The sequence below is a fragment of the Bison bison genome, unplaced genomic scaffold (assembly GCF_000754665.1).
Source record: "Bison bison bison isolate TAMUID 2011002044 unplaced genomic scaffold, Bison_UMD1.0 scf7180017864370, whole genome shotgun sequence".
NCBI lineage: Eukaryota > Metazoa > Chordata > Mammalia > Artiodactyla > Bovidae > Bison > Bison bison.
The window spans coordinates 336,008-356,937 of NW_011494942.1; the positions used below are offsets into that span (position 1 = coordinate 336,008).

The following is a 20,930-nucleotide window of genomic DNA, read 5'->3' on the forward strand; positions in this document are numbered from 1 at the left end:
CAGCACTATGGTTCGAAAGCATCAGTGCTTTGGTGCTGAACCTTCTTTATGATTCAGCTCTCACATCCGTACATGACTACTGGAAAAACCATAGCTTTGACTATACAGACCTTTGTTGGCAAAGTAATAGCTGTGGTTTTTAATACGATGTATACGTTCGCCATTGCTTAGAAGGCTCTTCTATCTCTCCTTGCTATGCTTTGGAACTCTGCACTCAGTTGGTTATATCTTTCCCTTTCTACTTTGCTTTTTGTTCCTCTTCTTTTCTCAACTATTTGTAAGGCCTCCTCAGACAACCATTTTTCCTGCTTGTGTTCTTTTTCTTGGGGATCCTTTTGGTCACCACCTCATGTACAATGTTGCAAACTTCCTTCCATAGTTCTTCAGGCACTCTATTGACCAGATCTAATCCCTTGAATCTGTTCATCATCTCTACTGTGTATTGATTTAGGTCATACCTGAATGGCCTGGTGGTTTTTCCTGCTTTCTTCAATTTGAGCCTGAATTTTACTACAAGAAGCTGATGATCTGAGCCATAGTCAGCTCTAGGTCTTGCTTTTGCTGACTGTATAGACCTTCTCCATGTTTGGCTGCAAAGAATATAATCAATCTGATTTTAGTATTGACCATCTGATGATGTCCATGTTTAGAGTCCTCTCTTGCATTGTTGGAAGAGGGTGTTTGCTATGACCAGTGCATTCTCTTGGCAAAATTCTGTTAAGCCTTTGCCCTGCTTCATTCCGTATTCCAAGGCCAAGTTTGCCTCTTACTTCAGGTATCATTTTGTACTCCAAGGCCAAACTTGGCTTGTTACTCCAGATGTCTCTTGACTTCTTACTTTTGCATTCCAGTCCTCTATGAAGAAAAGAACATCTTTTTCTGGTGTTAGTTCTAGAAGGTCTTGTAGGTCTTCATAGAACCGTTCAGCTTCTTTGGCATTAGTGGTTTGGGCATAGACATGGGTTTACTGGGATGCTGAATGGTTTGTCTTGAAAATGAACTGAGATCATTCTGTCATTTTTGAGATTGCATGCAAGTACTGCATTTTGGACTCTTTTGTTGACCATGAGGGCTACTCCATTTCTTCTAAGGGATTCTTGCCCACCCTTAGGTTTTCTTTTGTTTTATACTTTTAGTTCTTACATTAGGTCTTTGGTCCATTTTGAGTTAATTTTTGTATATAGTGTGAGGTAAAGGTCCAGCTTCATCTTTTGCATATGACTGTCCAGTTGTCTCAGTACCATTTATTGAAAAGACTGTTTCTTCCATATTGAATGGTCTCGGCACCCTTGTTAAGAATTGATTGATCATCCTTGTCTGTTTACCCTATATCTCTAATGAACCTACCAATTTCCTCCTAATTACCTTCAGCACAGGTGCCATTATTTTTGAGGGTACCCCTGGGCTTGAACTTCTCCATAGTCTGTTGTGAATAAAGTCAATTCCTTTGGGAAGAGATTCAGAGTTTTCTGTTTAAATAACTCTTTCTCCCTTGGGTTAAAGCTTTGAGCCATAGTTCTGTGCTGGGGGTGAGGACAATGATATACTTCTCTTAGAGTGACATCCTTGTAGGTATAGCGGAGTACTCCATGGAGAGGGTAGCAGCCCCCAGTCGCTTCTACTTGCCTCTTTCAGCGAGGAACTCCTTTTACTGAGCTGGAGCCAGGGTGTTCATGGCCACAGATTCTCAGCATCCCACAAGTCAGGGCTGGGTGAAAGAAGAGAACCCCCACCCCTGAGTCATACTTAACTAGAATTTAGCCTCAGCAACAGGGAGCTGAGAGCAGGATTAGGAATGAGGCTCTCTACTGAATTAGGGGTGAGGGAGTCTGGTGTTCTTTGCTGCACTCTCTGTACTGGGATTGCTAGCTCACTGACTGGCCAGGGGTAGGGAGTGGGTTCTGGTTCAGATACCACAGATTGTTGTTGTTGTCACTGAATTGATACAGATTTTCTTGAGTAACTGTTTCTTCATTAGCTGGATGCCCTTAAGATAATTTCCAGAGTTTTAAGTGGTTGTTTTTAAATAATTTTCATCAGTTGGGCTGGAGAGTGGATATGAGGAGCTTGCTTATGCTGTCATGCTGGAATTAGAATTATGATGTTTGAATAACAGTGTTTTTAGTGATGTTCAGCAAACAGTAATATGTAGGGAAAAGAACAAAATGAGAAATGTGTTCTGTAGTAACAGGTGAAATTCACAAAGACTTTTCATTTCATAGAGATCATGAAAGACATAATCCTGCAGTTTAATTTTGATTCTTAACCATTACTAACTGTGGACATGGGGGATCCAAATCCATTTCAGTTCAGTTTAGTTCAGTCGCTCAGTTGTGTCAGACGCTTTGCGACCCCGTAGACTACAGCACACCAGGCCTTCCTGTCCATCACCAATTCCTGGAGCTTACTCAAACTTTTGTCCATTGAGTCGGTGATGCCATGCAACCATCTCGCCCTCTGTTGTCTCCTTCTCCTCCCACCTTCAATCTTTCCCAGCATCAGGGTCTTTTCAAATGAGTCAGTTCTTCACATCAGGTGGCCAGAGTATTGGAGTTTCAGCTTCAGCATCAGTCCTTCCAGTGAATATTCAGGATGGATTTCCTTTAAGATGGACTGGTTGGATCCCTTTGCTGTCCAGGGGACTCTCAAGAGTCTTCTCCAAAACTACAGTTCAGAAGCATCAGTTCTTTGATATTCAGGTTTCTTTATAGTCCAACTCTCACATCCATACATGACTACTGGAAAAACCAAAGCTTTGACGAGACAGACCTTTGTTGGCAAAATAATGTCTCTGCTTTCTAATATGCTATCTAGGTTGGTCATAACTTTTCTTCCAAGGAGCAAGCGTCTTTTAATTTCATGGCTGCAATCAGGATATTCAGTGCTTTTTGAGCCCCCAAAATAAAGTTTGTCACTGTTTCCGTTGTTTCCCCATCTATCTGCCATGAAGTGATGGGATCAGATGCCATGATCTTAGTTTTCTGAATGTTGAGTTTTAAGCCAACTTTACTCTCCTCTTTGACTTTCATCAAGAGGCTCTTAGTTCTTCTTTGCTTTCTGCCATAAGGGTGGTGTCATCTGCATATCTGAGATTATTGATATTTCTCTCAGCAATCTTGATTCCAGCTCATGCTTTATTCAGTCCAGTATTTCTCATGCTGTACTCTGCATGGAAGTTAAATAAGTAGGATGACAATATGCAGCCTGGACATACTCCTTTCCTGATTTGGAACTAGTCTGTTGTTCCATGTCCAGTTCTAACCATTGCTTCTTGACCTGCATACAGATTTCTCAAGAGGCACGTCAGGTGGTGCCTGATTCCCATCTCTTTAAGAATTTTCCACAGTTTGTTGTGATCCACACAGTCAAAGGCTTTGGTGTAGTCAATAAAGCAGATGTTTTTCTGGAACTCTTTTGCTTTTTCAGTGATCCAACAGATGTGGGCAATTTGATCTCTGGTTCCTCTGCGTTTTCTAAATCCCTGGAAGTTCACAGTTCATGTACTGTTGAAGCCTGGCTTGGAGGATTTTGAGCATTACTTTGCTAGAATGTAAGATGAGTGCAGTTGTGCAGTACTTTGAGCATTCTTTGGCATTGCCTTTCTTTGGGACTGGAATGAAAACTGACGTTTTCCAGTCCTGTGGCCACTATTGAGTTTTCCAATTTGCTGACATATTGACTGCAGCACTTTTACAGCATCATCTTTTAGGATTTGAAATAGCTCAATTAGAATTCCATCACCCCCACTAGCTTTGCGCACTTGACTTTGCATTTCAGGGTGTCTGGCTCTAGGTGAGTGGTCACACCATCGTGATTATCTGGGTCATGAAGATCTTTTTTGTACGAGGAGTTCTGTGTATTCTTGCCACCTCTTCTTAATATCTTCTGCTTCTGTTAGGTCCATACCATTTCCGTCCTTTATTGTGCACACCTTTGCATGAAATGTTCTCTTGGTATCTCTAATTTTCTTGAAGAGATTTCTAGTCTTTCCCATTCTATTGTTTTCCTCTATTTCTTTGCATTGATCAGTGAGGAAGGCTTTCTTATCTCTCCTTGCTGTTATTTGGAACTGCATTCAAATGGGTATATCTTTCCTTTTCTCCTTTGCCTTTGGCTTCTCTTCTTTTCACAGCTATTTGGTTGTCCTCAGATGACCATTTTGCCATTTTGCATTTCTTTTTCTTGGTAATGGTCTTGATCACTGCCTCTTGCACAATGTCATGAACCTCCATCCATAGTTCTTCAGGCACTCTGCCTATCAGATCTAATCCCTTGAATCTATTTGTCACTTCCACTGTATAATCGTAAGGGATTTGATTTAGGTTATACCTGAATGGTCTAGTGGTTTTCCCTACTTTCTTCAATCTAAGTTTGAATTTGGCAATAAGGAGTTCATGATCTGAGCCACAGTCATCTCTTGGTCTTGTTTTTGTTGACCGTATAGAGCTTCTCCATCTTTGGCTGCAAAGAATATAATCAGTCTGATTTCGGTATTGACCATCTGGTGATGTCCATGTGTAGAGTCTTCTCTTGTGTTGTTGGAAAAGTGTTTACTATGACCAGTGCATTCTCTTGACAAAGCTCTATTAGACTTTGCCCTGCTTCATTCTGTACTCCAAGGCCAAATTGGCCTGTTACTCCAGGTATTTCTTCACTCTTACTTTTGAATTCCAGTCCCCTATAATGAAAAGGACATCTTTTTTGGATGTTAGTTCTAGAAGGTTTTCTTGGTCTTTGTAGAACTGTTCAACTTCAACTTCTTCAGCATTACTGGTTGGGGTGTAAACTTGGATTACTGTGATATTGAATGGTTTGCCTTAGAAACGAACAGAGATCATTCTGTCATTTTTTAGATTGCATCCAAGAACTGCATTTCAGACTCTTTTGTTGACTATGATGGCTACTCCATTTCCTCTGAGGGATTCTTGCCCACAGTAGTAGATATAATGGTCATCTGAATTAAATTCATCCATTGCAGTCCATTTTAGTTTGCTGTTTCCTAAAATGTTAATGTTCACTCTTGCCATCTCCTCTTTGACCACTTCCAATTTGCCTTGATTCATGGACCTAACAGATCTTCCCTGTAGCTCAAAGGGTTAAGAGTTCTCCTGCAATGCAGGAGACCATGGTTTGATTCCTGGGTCAGGAAGATCCTCTGGAGAAGGGGATGGCAATCCACTCCAGTATTCTTGCCTGGAAAATCCCATGGACAGAGGAGACTGGTGGGCTATAGTCCGTGGGGTCACAATGAGTCGGACACCACTGAGCAACTAACACTAACTCTATGGACCTAACATTCTATATTCCTATGCAATATTGCTGTTTACAGCATTGGACTTTGCTTCTACCACCAGTCACATCCACAACTGGGTGTCGTTTTTGCTTTGGCTCCGTCTCTTTCTTCTTTCTGGAGTTATTTCTCCACTGATCTCCAGTAGCATATTGGGCATCAAACAACCTGGGGAGTTCATCTTTCAGTGTCCTGTCTTTTTGCCTTTTCATACTGTTTATGGGGTTCTCTAGGCAAGAATACTGAAGTAGTTTGCCATTCTCTTCTCCAGTGACCCACATTTTGTCAGAACTCTCCACTATGACCCGTCCATCTTGGGTGGCCCTAGACACCATGGCTCATAGTTTCATTGATTTAGACAAGACTGTGGTCCATGTTATCAGATTGGTTAGTTTTCTGTGATTGTGGTTTTCAGTCTGTCTGCCCTCTGATAGAGAAGGGATATGAGGCTTATGGAATCTTCCTGATGGGAGAGACTGAGGAAGAAACTGGGTCTTGTTCTGATGGGCAGGGCCACGCTCAGTAAATCTTTAATCCAATTTTCTGTTTATGAGTGGGGCTGTGTTCCCTCCCTGTTGTTTAACCTGATGCCAAACTCTGGTGGAGGTAATGAAGATAATGGTGACCTCCTTCAAAAGGTCCCATGCAGGCACTGCTGCACTCAGTGCCCCTAACCCTGCAGCAGGCCACCACTGATCCACACCTCCGCTGGAGACCCCTGGACATCCCCGGGGAAGTCTGGGTCAGTCTCTTGTGGGGTCACTGCTCCTTTCTCCTTGGTCCTGGTGCACACAAGGTTTTGTTTGTGCCCTCCAAGAGTCTGTTTCCCAGTCCTGTGTAAGTTCTGGCAGCTCTATGGTTAATGGCGACCTCCTCCAAGAGGGCTTATGCCATACCCAAGTCTGCTGCACCCAGAACCTCTGCTCCTGTAGCAGTCCAGTGCTGACCCCATACCTCCTCAGGGGACACTCAAACACAGTTCTGTCTCAGTCTCTGTGTGGTCTCTGTGTCCTGGTATGCACAGGGCTTATTTGAACCCTCTGAGCATCTCTGGCAGGTATGGGGTTTGATTCTAAACACGATTTCGCCCCTCCTACCATCTTGCTGGGGCTTCTCTGCCCTTTAGTTCAGTCACTCAGTTGTGTCCGACTCTTTGCGACCCCATGGACCACAGCATGCCAGGCCTTCCTGTCTATCAACAACTCCCGGAGTTTACTTAAACTCACGTCCATTGAGTTGGTGATGCCATTCATCCATCTCTTCCTCTGTCGTCCCCTTCTCCTCCCGCCTTCAATCTTTCCCAGCATCAGGGTCTTTTCCAGTGAGTCAATTCTTCACATCAGGTGGCCAGAGTATTGGAGTTTCAGCTTCAGCATCAGTCCTTCCAATGAATATTCAGGACTGATTTCCTTTAGGATTGACTGGTTGAATCTCCTTGCAGTCCAAGGGATTCTCAAGAGTCTTCTCCAACACCACAGTTCAAAAGCATCAATTCTTTGGAGCTCAGTTGGAGCTCAGCTTTCTTTATAGTCCAACTCTTGCATCCATACATGATTATTGGAAAAACCATAGCTTTGACTAGATGGACTTCTGTTGGCAAAGTAATGTCCCTGCTTTTTAATATGCTGTCTAGTTTGGTCATAACTTTTCTTCCAAGGAGTAAGTGTCTTTTAATTTCATGACTTCAGTCACCATTTGCATTAATTTGGGAGCCCAAAAAATAAAGTCTGTCACTGTTTGCATTGTTTCCCCATCCACTGGCCATGAAGTGATGGGACCAGATGTCATGATCTTAGTTTTCTGAATGTTGAGCTTTAAGCCAACTTTTTCACTCTCACTCATGAGATACTCCACGTCCAAGGTCAGAGAAGCCTCAGCAAGACAGTAGGTGCTGGAGCTGCGGCTGCGCAGCATTGGAGCAGCTGTGAGAAGATACCCCACGTACAAGAGCAAAGGGGAAGCCCCGGCAAGACGGTAGGAGGGGTGAGTTCACATTTACAATCAAACCCCATTCCCGCCAGAGATGCTCAGAGGGCTCAAACAAGCCTTGTGTGCACCAGGACCCAGAAACCACACAGAGACTGAGACAGAACTGTGTTTGTGCGTCTCCTGTGGAGGTACAGATCAGCAGTGGACTGCCACAGGGGCAGGAGCTCTGGGTGCAGCAGACCTGGGTATGGCATAAGCCCTCTTGGAGGATGTCACCATTAACCCCACCATAGAGCTGCCAGAACTTACACAGGACTGGGAAACAGACTCTTGGAGGGCACAAACAAAACCTTGTGTGCACCAGGACCAACGAGAAAGGAGCAGTGACCCCACAAGAGACTGATCCAGACTTGCCCAGGAGAATCCAAGTCTCTGGTGAAGGCATGGGTCGGCAGTGGTTGGCGGTGCCTGCTGCAGGGTTAGGGGCACTGAGTGTAGCAGTTCCTGCAAAGGACCTTTTGAAAGAGGTCACCATTATCTTCATTACCTCTAACATAGTTTGCACCCAGGTAAATAACAGGGAGGGAACACAGCCCCACCCATCAACAGAAGATTGGATTCAAGATTTACTGAGCATGGCCCTGCCCATCAGAACAGGACCCAGTTTCCCCCTCAGTCAGTCTCTCCTATCAGGAAGCTTCCCTAAGCCTCTTATCCTTCTCTATCAGAGGGCAGACAGACTGAAAACCACAATCATAGAAAACTAACCAATCTGATCACATGGACCACAGTCTTGTCTGAATCAATGAAACGATGAAACTATGCCATGTACGGGTCGTGGTGGAGAATTCTGACAAAATGTGGGTCACTGGAGAAGGGAATGGCAAACCACTCCAGTATTCTTGCCTGCTGCTGCTAAGTCGCTTCAGTCATGTCCAACTCTGTGTGACCCCACAGACTGCAGCCCACCAGGCTCCCCCATCCCTGGGATTCTCCAGGCAAGAACACTGGAGTGGGTTGCCATTTCCTTCTCCAATGCATGAAAGTGAAAAGTGAAAGTGAAGCCCCTCAGTCATGTCCAACTCTTAGCAACCTCATGGACTGCAGCCCACCAGGCTCCTCCGTCCATGGGATTTTCCAGGCAAGAGTACTGGAGTGGGGTGCCATCGCCTTCTCCAGTATTCTTGCCTAGAGAACCCCATAAACAGTATGAAAAGGCAAAAAGATAGGACACTGATAGATGAACTCCCCACGTCAGTAGGTGCCCAATATGCTACTGGAGATTAGTGGAGAAATAACTCCAGAAAGAATGAAGAGACGGAACCACAGCAACACCCAGTTGTGGATGTGACTGGTGGTAGAAGCAAAGTCCAATGCTGTAAAGAGCAATATTGCATAGGGATCTTCTTTGTGAGGTCCATGAATCAAGGCAAATTGGAAGTGGTCAAGTAGGAGATGGCAAGAGTGAACGTCGACATTTTAGGAATCAGCGAACTAAAATGGACTGGGATGGATGGATTTACCTCCAATGGCCATTATATCTCTGCCCCTGGACGTGAAGTATCTCCTCACAGTCGCTCCAGTGCTGCACCGCTGTCGCTCCAGATCAGTTTAGGTGTCTGTAATCATCACCATTCTGTCTGCATGTGTCTGCAGGAATTTTGAGAGCCATTATGTTCAACATGTCACAAGTGATACTGATTCTCTTCCCAAGGGTGGAGAGAAGATGGTGGGCTCAGTGTTTTGGGTGAAGTCCTCTGGGACAGTGCTTAGGTCTGTGATCTTGGTTTCCTAGGTACAGAGCCAGATGGACTCCTTCGGACAAACTACAGTTGTGTGTTAACAAATGTTGGTGCTGCTCTGCATGGATTCCATGATGTCATGAAAGGTGAGACTTGAAAAAGAACATAAATAAGCTTCGTCCCTTTTCTGAGATCTGCCTGAATGAGATTTAAACAAATACTGCCAAGGCTAATAGACCCTAGATAAAGGCTTAGTAGCGTTTGGCTTACGTTAAAGTACACAGCTTACTGCCTTCTGCTTTTTCCATCTGCTTCTTTCCTGAAGGTAAACAAAGTACTGATGAGAAACCCTTGTGTGCAGAACTTTAGCCAAAAATACATTATACTGATTTAAGGGAGGTGTATGAATTTTATCAAGTCAGACATGCTATTCAGAGGCATTTAGCAAAATACCGCACTTGTTAGAGCCCAAGCATGAAGGGACTGAGGAAACAAAGGTGTAAAGTTCCTGGAAATAATGTACTGGTTTTCCACCCTCCTGTGCATTTTTTTGTTGAGAGTACCCATTATAAATCCTGTTTTGTTCAGGAGAAACTTACAGACTGAAGGTCTGTTTTTAAACTTTCATCAGTTTTCGCTTGCCGTGTGCTCCTAAGAATACGCTTGTCGAAAGGCATTTCTTTTGCTTCTTAGCATATGATTCTGAGTCCTGACTTTTTAATTTATATCTCTGCATGGCTTTTGGTTTCTTTCCCCTCTCTCTTTTCCTTTTGGTGGCTATTGGAGTAGGAGCAGAAAGAGAGGGCAGAGCAGTTACTAAGGACTATTGGAAGTAGGGCTTCCCTTGTAGCTCAGTAGGTAAAGAATCCACTTGCAATGCAAGAGACCTGGGTTCGATTCCTGTTTTGGGGAGATCCCCTGGAGAAGGAAATGGCAACCCACTCCAGTATTCTTGCCTGGAGAATCCCATGGACAGAGGAGCCTGGCAGGGTACAGTCCATGGGGTCGCAAGAGACAGACATGACGTAGTGACTAAACCACCACCTTTGGAAGTAGCCCAGGTACCTAGATTTTTCACTGTGGTGTTTAATGTATGGTTAGTGACCAATTAGTGGTTTCACAGAAAATATATTTTAAAAACTTAAGATTTTGTCGGATTGCATATATAAAATGTGTATATTGGGGGCCCTTCTATAAACTGACACATAACCTGTGTTGCTGGGAATCTATCTTAGTCCCAGTAGTATTACCTAATACCACCTTAGTCTTGAGAATGGTCCTTTTTGAGGCTTGTCTTCAATTATAAGGAACTGTAGAAGTCGCTGTACTTCTGGAGCTAGCTCTGGTTGCAGAAATCACAGCTTGCATAGACAGATTTGGTGGCAGGTAACGATAATGAGTCCCAACGCTGCAGAACCTAGTCTGGTCCATAGAAAGCCCAAGGGACTAGAACTTTTTTCCTGTGCAGCTTTTGATTTGGGGAGCTCAGACTTAACCACAGTCTTCTATTCCAGAACTAGGCCATTGAAACCACAAACTGCTCTGTGACTACAGATTCTTTGGTTTTGTTTCCTAAGTTTTCCTGTGCTAATATTATGATTTGTTCCTACTAGTATTTTCTCTAGAATTTTGATAAAGGAGGGGCTAGAGCCATGGAGGGGGGCTATCCATTGAGAAGGATCTTAAAGCTTTATTTACCTTGAAAAATCTTGATTTTATTTATATTTCTATAAATAATAATAATGTGTTTCTAAGTTTTCTGAAGGTGCTTTTGTTCATATGTGGCATTAGATGCTGAGTGGTCCAAATCAAAGGATGCTGCTGTTACCATTTGTCAAGAGCTGGTGGAGATTATGGGAGGATCAGAGGCCCCCTAAGCCCTCTTTGTGCCTCTGCTTGTTTCTGTTCTTGAAAGTGTACATAATATAAATTTAAAATATTGGGAAACATGAAGAATGGTTGGCAAGCAGATTATGGGCTCTTGCTGATAGGTTTACAGTTCAAATCTGTCTTCTTACCTAGTTGGAAGAGTGTTGTGTATCTCTCATATCTCTCAGAGTCAGCATTAACTGGCATTAACAGAATAAACTTTGTTTTTAAGAGAGCTCTTATTTCAAATCTTTTCCCTTGATCCTTTGCCTTGCATAATTGCTTGGTCCAAGTTGGGAAAAAGGAAGGAAGGCAGGCAAGCAAGCAGGCAGGCTGGTCTTAATATAAAAAGTGAGAGAGAGAGATTTATAAAAATGTGTGTCCTACAAGGAATTAAAAGGGGAGTGAATTAATCTTTTAACAAGTGAGAATTGTTTGATCTTTAGTCTCAAGTCTAAAGCAGGTAGACTGATAGGAAACATTAAACAAAAATAAATCTCTAGTCTAGGTTACATGATTTCCTTGTTCTTTTTGAAGTTAAAATTTAACGTCAAGGAACACCCTAAATAATTAAAATATTTAGATTCAATAAATAAAGAGTAAACAGTTGAATGGGGAGAATTATTATAGTCAAACTACAGTAGCTTTGATCCACTAGAAGCCATGGGAGGGTTCTTAGTATTATACATCTTTTATAAGTATTTTAATTACCTATACAGTCAGCCAAGATTGCCTGCCAGCCCAGTTGTATTATAGCATTGTATACAGACAGTAAAATATTGAGTAAAACTTTCTGTGGTGTGTAGAAAGATGATGTCTGCTTTGGGAGCTAGCAAGTTCAGTATACCAAAAATGTCCAGCATTCCAACTGAATTTTTATTCACTTGGCTGTCTTATGAATTTATAGAAGATAATCATTTATTTTTTAAAATATATTAGACATAATAGTAATGTACCAATTAGTTGGTTTCTTCACTGTGACAGCTGTACCATATTAACATAGGATGTTAACCATAGTGAAAACTGGCTAAGGGTATCTGGAAACTCTGTAAATTTTTTATAAATCTAAGCCTATCCTAAAAGCTTTTGTATGTAACAGTTTACATATATTTGTATATATACATACAATGTATATAAATAACACAATTTCTTAGCTTTAAATTTTAGAAAAAGAAATTTCATAAAACAGTGATTTTATGCTAAAAATATTATGATCATACCACGTTAAATCTTTCTAGTCTTTAATAAATAAATTTAAATTGTGCTGAAATATCATGGTTATACCACGTTAAATCTCTTATTTCTAAATAGTCTTATTTCCTCTTATTTATCTATAGTCTAAAATCAACTAAATTTCTTGATTCTGAATAAATGAAGGTCTTCGTGTACATGCCTGCTATAACAATTAATTTCCATGTCTTGTGATCTATTTTTCGCTTTGTTGGTAGTGATAATGCTGTTGTAACTGAAGTAGTCTAAAAATTCCAAAAAATAAATAAATAAAAATTCAGAGGAGGCTGTATTGTAAGCTCTTTATTATTTACAAATATAGTTGTCCTTCCTCACAAATCAATGTTATCTTGCTAATTCTGTTCCCCCTTATTTTCAGGATGAAATTATTTTATTTCTCAGAGACCCAGAAAACCCCAAGTTTAGCTGTTTGGCGAGTTTTACCTACTGCTGTTTCTCTCTACATGTTTCTGTCTAAGCCTCTCTTCTATGCTTTTAGAACCACAGGCCTTTGTTGTAATTTTCTTGGACTGGAGGCAATAGAATGTGAAGCCAGACATTGCAGTGTTCAATCCTTATTTGGCTGTGCAGACCTTTCTTATTGTTAAAGTATGTTCTGGCAAACTGGTTAAGATCCAATAAGGACTGTGGATCACCATGCCTATGTTGGCTGTTCTTTTCCAGCCTCATGGTTTGTTTATATAAGCACAATAAAAATTCTCATTTGTGCCTACTAGACTGTCAAAACAAAGTTTTTAACTGGTAAATACTGGTTAGGGTCATTTACGCAGCACAAGAATAAGGACTGACTCTCAAATGAAAGAGACTGAGACCAACATGCTCTAGGCTATAATAGTGACCCCAGGATGGTGTTAAGAGACCCTCACTACTCTCTATTCTTTGCATGTGGACTTGAAACCTAATTGAGATTCAGCCCAATTATGATATTTGGGACCGTCTTTTGTCAGACTTGTTTTGTAAATTTGTAAGCATAGAAATGAGAGGTCAACAGGTTGGTTGACTGTATCCAACTTGTATATAGATACTGATGAGTTTTCATTTAATTGGATTCATAGATATTTCCAAACATTATAGTCAAAAGGCTACAATAGAGCTTGAACTTCCAACAACAACCCAGAAGCTCATAACAACTAATGACTGCATCCTGTCATCAGTAGTGGCATTGACAAATGGAGCAGGAAAGGTAATTTTTCTCTGGTTTATATTGACGTTAAATTAAATTCTTTTTTTTTTTTTAATTCTAGATTTTATTTTATTTTTTTTTAATTTTATTTTATTTTTAAACTTTACATAATTGTATTAGTTTTGCCAAATATCAAAATGAATCCGCCACAGGTATACATGTGTTCCCCATCCTGAACCCTCCTCCCTCCTCCCTCCCCATACCATCCCTCTGGGTCGTCCCAGTGCTCTAGCCCCAAGCATCCAGTATTGTGCATCGATCCTGGACTGGCATCTCTTTTTTTTTTTTCTTGATTGACATAGTAGAAAAATTAATCTGTAAAACGATTTTAGATTATCAGCCTTTTTCGTAAAATAAAGTTGTCTCCCTTTTCCTCCTTCCTACCTAATATGTGACACAATACGGAATGCTGTTAAATGTTTGTGATGAGTAAGTGGGTCACTCACTGTTGATGTTTTAGATACCAGGTGGTCTCACTATAGATCCTGATGTATATTCAAGGTCTGCTGTACAGAAATTGGGGTATAGAAAAAGATTTATAAGACTTTTATTATATTTTGTTTTTTCTCCACCAAGATTTTTGTTTGTACCTTTGTGGTTTTGTACCTTAATTCGTACTTTTAAGGTGACTTCAACACATGTCTCCTCATTGAATTCTTAATATTAGATAATGATCATTTGGATCATTAAGTACTTAATTATTGTCATAAACTGACCAGAGTGCAGTTTCGTTAAAATTGTTCTATGTGGGCTAACTGCTTTCAGTAGATGTCATATTCTAATTGCGCGTTAATGTAAGTCAAAGTTGCTTAGTTGTTTCTGACTCTTTGCGACCCCATGAACTATATATAGTCCATGGAATTCTCCAGGCCAGAATACTAGAGTGGGGTAGCCTTTCCCTTCTCCAGGGGATCTTCCCAACCCAGGGATCGAACCCAGGTCTCCCACATTGAAGGTGGATTCTTTTTTTTTTTGGTGTTGATTCTTTTTTTTTTTTTTTTAAATTAATTTATTTTTTTACTTTAAATATTGTATTGGTTTTGCCATACATTGACATGAATCTGCCATGGGTGTACATGTGTTCCCCCTCCTGAACCCCCCTCCCACCTCCCTCCCCATCCCATTCCTCTGGGTCATCCCAGTGCACCAGCCCCGAGCACCCTGTATCATGCATCGAACCCGGACTGGCGATTCATTTCACATGTGATAATTTACATGTTTCAATGCCATTCTCCCATATCATCCCACCCTCGCCCTCTCCCACAGAGTCTAAAAGACTGTTCTATACATCTGTGTCTCTTTTGCTGTCTTGCATATAGGGTTATCATTACCATCTTTCTAAATTCCATATATATGCATTAGTATTACTGTATTGGTGTTTTTCTTTCTGGCTTACTTCACTCTGTATAATAGGCTCCAGTTTCATCCACCTCCTTAGAACTGATTCAAATGTATTCTTTTTCATGGCCGAGTAATACTCCATTGGGTATATGTACCACAGCTTTCTTATCCATTCATCTGCTGATGGACATCTAGGTTGCTTCCATGTCCTGGCTATTATAAACAGTGCTGCAATGAACACTGGGGTAACAAGTGTCTCTTTCAATTCTGGTTTCCTCGGTGTGTGTGCCCAGCAGTGGGATTGCTGGGTCATATGGCAGTTCTATTTCCAGTTTTTTAAGGAATCTCCATACTGTTCTCCGTAGTGGCTCTACTAGTTTGCATTCCCACCAACTGTGTAAGAGGGTTGCAGGCGGATTCTTTACCAGCTGAGCCATAAGAGAAGCCCAAGAATACTGGAGTGGGTAGCCTATCCCTTATCCAGTGGATCTTCCCGACCCAGGAATCATACTGGGGCCTCCTGCATTGCAGGCAGATTCTTTACTAACTGAGTTCTCAGGGAAGACATGTTCATGTGCCTGTCATCAAAGCCTTTAGTGACTAAGATTTCTCTGAGAACTACCCATACATATAAAACTGAAAGGGCTGTATTCAGGACTATCTTAGCCCATTTATTTCAACAGATCCAACATAATTTCTCAAGAAAATGCTAATCTCTATCTGTGTTATATACCATTATTTTTCTGACAGGTTGACCTTAGTAGGAGGGAGCATACTTTTTTCAAGTGGTTTAAGTTGATCAGAAATGATCATAGATTATATTAGATATTCAGTGTTATCTTTCCCAAAGTCAGACTGGTCTTCGTGACAGTTTGCTCTTGTTTAGGGCTGTAGTTAAAGGGTGTTATGAGATTCTGTCAACTCATATCAGTGCCTACAGGACTCCTTAGCCAGATTATCCTTACTGCCTCCTCTGTAACACTTTCATCTACACGCATTCTGGAAACTTTCTGATGATGATTTTAACTTTGATTCAATTAAGGAAAATTCTGAAAAAAAGAGAATATTGACATTTTACAGGAGTCTTTGTATTTGTCACTTTTTAATGAGAACTCTGGAATGTTAAATTCCTGAATACTTCATAGTTTATTTTAGATTTACTTTGCCTGAAACCTTAACAGTTGTCTCAAGGAAAGGTTTTGATCTTCACTCAGAAATTTCTATTAAAATGGTTTTTAACTAAAATAATTATCTGAATTAAGTATTAGTTGGTGGCAGCTGAATACTTAGCTAATGTGATTTGATTAAACTAAATTTTATCATTTGTAATTTTTAAAAAACCCGCTAGGAAGGTATAACATATGCATATTAAAGAACACCTGGGGAATACAGAAATACTAGAGAGGAAAGAAAGTAAACTTTGCTATATACTGCCACGACCTAAATGCAGCTTCTAGGTGTGTCTCGTCTATGTCATGTAAATGGAATATACAACTCAAGATTTTTAGAGTTTTGATTTTTCTAAATACTACCTAACATAGAATTTCATTTGATATAGTAAAATATTGATGAAAAAGATAACCTTTTAGACCATTAGTGAGTGCTTACTTTTTGAGCAGTGTTTGCCAAGGTAAAATACTCTTGTTTCACAAGTCACTTGTTCTTATTTATTGAAATTGAATACTCTTGAATGTATCCAAGACTTTAATTTTTCTGGCTAATAACTTTCTTAGACATTTTAATTTATAACACCATTTTGTATAGACTGTAGATTCAAAATCATGGCTCAGAAAAAATACAGTCATGGATCTTTGTTGTTGTAAGCAAGTGTTAAATCTGTAAATGACAAGGGTGTACTGAATTTTCAGTCAATTTCTTTCCTATTTTATTTGTAATGCACAGATTGAGATTTACAGAGTGAAATTTAAGTAGAAATTATATATTCAAGATGCTTGTGTCATTTCTTGTGTTGGAGTATGAAACAGTCAAAGTTAAGATGCAAATGGAATGTATAAACCCAAACATACATGTTTGGAGCACAGGCGCAGATTTGGTGAGGTAAACAGCTCATAAACATTGTCTATAGAATAAATCAGAATCAGCCTTGGTTTTCAGAAACAGTAGAATACACACGTCACCAGTCTGGACTGAAAATTTAAACTGATGTTGTGTTTATTATAAATCATTGCCTAAGTATTCTCTTCAAATAAGTAAATGTGGGCTTTTGAGCATGTGTTGAACTTTCATTTGCATTCTCAGTATCCTTAATTTGCTCTGAAAACTGTTAGATATATATTTTAAATATATTATTGGAAAACAAAATCGATCTTCTTGTCACGCTTGGTTTAGATTGCATCTTTCTTCAGCAACAACGTGGACTACTTCATTGCTTCCCTGAGCTATGGGCCCAAGACAGGGAGTGGATTCATCAGTCCTCTTTCAGCCGAATGCATGCTGCAGTATAAGAAAAAAGCTGCTGCCTATATGAAGGCTTTGAGAAAGGTTTGTGAGCTCCTGTTAACATTTAAATCAGAGGGAAAATCTGAAATAATTCCAGAGAATGGAAGTAGTTTCCCCACAGTTGATATTTATGCTTTATTCAATTTTGAGGAGCAGGTGCTTGGTGGGTGTTACAAGGGTGGAAGGACTTTGGAAAGTAGGATATGACGGAGACCCAAACCTCACCTCTTAGGCTGTGTTAGATTTCCGTTTCCAGCGCCTGACAGAGTTTAGGGTGAGACAGCCAGGCAGCCAATAAGCGTCAAACTTCAGGAAATCTTAAGTTTGTAGAAACAACAAAAAAGTTGAAGTACATTTATAATTTTTTCTCAATATAATGCAAATACATGATCATTACAAAAAGAAATCAGAAGAAGTATTTCTGTACAAGAAGAAAATTATGGTACATCAAATTTCACCATCCAAAGGTAGCTACTGTTAACTTTGTTACAGTATATCTCTAGCTCCCTAAAATTTTAAAGTATATACATTCATGCATGTGCACACACACTATAAAAGCAGTAATTCTGGATACATACACTGTTTTAGAATTGTTTTTTTTCCTTTTAATGCATTGTGGATATTTTTATGTATCAAAAATATGTATCTATACTTCTAAATTGCTATCATTTTAATGCATCTAGTATTTTATATATAGTATTTCACTCTGTAAATGTGTAATAATTTAATTAAGCCAAGCCATCATTGCTCATGGAGTTTTAGGTTGCTTCCTATTTTTCACTGTTATATGCAACACTACATGGCATATTCTTGCACATGGAACTTTGTGTATTTGTTTTTACCTTCTCATTTCTTTTTAACTTTTAGTTACACATAATGCATAAAATTACATGAGAACATTATAGGTAAATTACAATTCCTAATTCCAGTTCCTTTTCAGTGGTAGTTGTAGTTATCAGTTTGATGTGTAACTTTCCAGACTCTTTTGGAATATTTATACTCATCTGTATAAATTTTGAACTATACATAATATAAAGACTTTTCTAAATTTGTTTTTTTAAAAAAAACTTGTATGCATGTTTCATTGTGTAGCTTTCTTCATTTAAAGTAAGTTTTAGAGATCTATATCAATACATATGATGGCTACTATATTCATTTTAAACACAGCATGGAATTCTATAATGTAAACGTTCCATGGTTCATTTAGGTATTCTCCTTTTGGAGGGCATTTAGATTGATTCCAGTTTTTCACTGTTAGAATTATACTTCAATGGATAACTTTGTAAATGCCTCCTTAGGCGTATGTGTGGAATACTGAGAGGTGGAACATTCTGATGATGTGATTTGCCTATTTTAAATTTTAATATTTACTGCCAGATTACCTTTAAGGGCAGTTGTATACTCCTAGTAACGTATAAGGTGACCTAAATGTTTTAATTATTAATTCCTAAAGATGGAATTGTTTGTTCAGAGTGTGTAAATGTTTCACATTTTGATGTTTTTTTCCTGTCTACACTTCGAGAAGGTTACCTGTTTATAATTTACCAGCAATAGAGGTATAAATCTAACCCGTAAATTTCATTTGTCAATCTCAGAGATAAGAGCTTTCTTGTTATTGTTTTAACTTGCATTTCTCTGCTTATTATTGAAATGGAACATCCTTTCATAAATTACTGTTTATATTATTCTATCAATTCCTGCTTAAATTGTTCACCTATTTTTAAATAAATGTTCCTAATTAGGTTTGAAAAGAGCTCTCTTTGTGTTAAGGATTCTAGTCCTTTGTTTATGTTGGAAATATTTTCCCCTCAGTTTGCTGCAGTAATTTTTCAAAGTTTAGAAGTTTCAATTTTTTTTATCATCAAGCCATTCTTTTTCCTTTATGGTGATGATTCTCAGGGCAATCTTGGAAAGTCAGGGTACTTTTCAACATTATAGATGTGTTCACCTGTATTTTTTTTTCTTTAATATTTAGATTTTTTATTTTATAATTACCAAAAGAGTTTTCTTTAGACATAAACATAAATTATATTAATCATTTTGATCACTCTTGAATATTTTATATGCACACGTGTGTGTGTGCTCAGTGATTCAGTCGTGTCCAGCTCTTTATGACGCTGTGCCCTGTAGCCCGCCAGGCTTCCTGTCCATGGAATTTTCCAGGCTAGAATACTGGGGTGGGTTGTCATTTCCTACTCCAGGGCACCTGTTTTTTCCTTCCAGTATTTTTGTGGTCTAAACTTTTTAGATTGAAATCTTCAACTCATCTTGAATTTATTTATTTTGATATACAGTATGAAATCAGGGTCTAAATTTTCTGAATTATTAGCTGGTTGTCCTTGCATGATTTATCCAGTTTATCTTTTCTCAATTGATGTAAAAATGCAACATTTGTCACATAATACATTTTTGTATGTGCTTTTATCTGTTTCTAGATTTTCTGTGTCATTCTTTTATCTGTCTATTTTGGTGCAAGTCCTATGATTTTAGACAGTGTTGCTTATAACTGGTATGACATGTTCCCCTTCATTCTTTGTTTTTTTAAGTTTCTTTTTCACATGTATTAAAGGAACTAGTCTGTATAGACACACACCTGAATTTTATTATTAAACTTCATTTAGCACTTTTATTTGTAAGGTCAGGGAAATCATGCAGCTTTTTTCTTTAATTCTTATGATGCTTTCTCCATAGCCCCTCTTGGAGTCTGTGCCTTATGAAGAAGCTCTGGCAAACCGCCGGGTCCTTCTCAGCTCTACTGAAAGTCGAGAAGGCCTTGCGCAACAGGTATGGCGTTGGGAAAATCATGATGCTTGCTAAAGATGATGAATGTTAAATCCCCTGTGGAAGGTTTTTAACATACATTGAGAGATTTAAAAGGCTATGTAAGTAAACGTCTAAAATTAACACATGTACCATAAGCGTAATTCATTGAAAAACACTTGTTGATACTCTAAGTCATCCTGATTCAGTTGGTGTTAAAATTGCCAATAAAGAAATATCAGCATACTTTTGCCATGCTGATTAATAATTTAGGCTAGATTTAAATGTCTGAAGTAATAAGGCAAAAAGGGGAGAAGGCTAGAGAGTCAGTGAGTTATTTTTATTTCTTAAAGGAGCAGGAATGAAAAATTTCCAGTACTCTATTGGTCAGTTGAATTTGGAGGTAGGTGGAGGTAGGCAGTACTGGTTTTTTCAGAAGTTGGTACAATCTGACACCAGTTTAGCATTTGCCAGCAGTTTATTTACTTTAAATTTATTTACTTTACCTGGGTTGTTTTTAGTTTTAGAAATATTTCTTTTAAAGAGGGCACAGATTTATGTGAGAGTGTTTTGCCTAAGCTGACCTTGTTTTCATTTTTGGATATGTATCACTTATCTTTTCAACATTAATCTGAGAGGATGTTGAAACTGAAAATTTAATCCACATAAAACAAAATTCCTGAGACAGTGAAATGTGGAGTATCTTAATTTATTTTGGATTTCTGTCTTATTTTATGTGAGGAAGGTTAAGGCTTGAAGCAATTAAGAAGTTTTTATCCAAAGGATTAATAACTAATAAGTGGCAGAATGGTCTGACATCAGAGCTATTGCTTCTCCCACTCTGGCACAGACCAGCTGCAGGCTAATCTGATAAGAACTCCAGTCTCACACCTGCCTGTCTAAATTGAGAACAAAAGGGTCCTAAATGCGGTACTTGGATGCAATCTCAAAAACGACAGAATGATCTCTGTTCGTTTCCAAGGCAAACCATTCAATATCACAGTAATCCAAGTCTATGCCCCAACCAGTAACGCTGAAGAAGCTGAAGTTGAACGGTTCTATGAAGACCTACAAGACCTTTTAGAACTAACACCCCAAAAAGATG

General features: G+C 39.2%; 1 protein-coding gene across 2 annotated transcripts in view; it reads left to right on the forward strand.

Moving 5' to 3' along the window:
- The window catches only part of PPP1R21 (protein phosphatase 1, regulatory subunit 21), a 74,278-nt gene that overhangs the window by 36,020 nt on the left and 17,328 nt on the right, over positions 1–20,930 (forward strand). For both annotated transcript variants that reach the window (XM_010855894.1, XM_010855893.1), the window contains 4 exons: positions 9,015–9,107; positions 13,137–13,264; positions 16,955–17,107; positions 19,757–19,849. In XM_010855894.1, the coding sequence (XP_010854196.1) occupies positions 9,015–9,107; positions 13,137–13,264; positions 16,955–17,107; positions 19,757–19,849 (467 nt within the window). The remainder of the gene's footprint in view (positions 1–9,014; positions 9,108–13,136; positions 13,265–16,954; positions 17,108–19,756; positions 19,850–20,930) is intronic.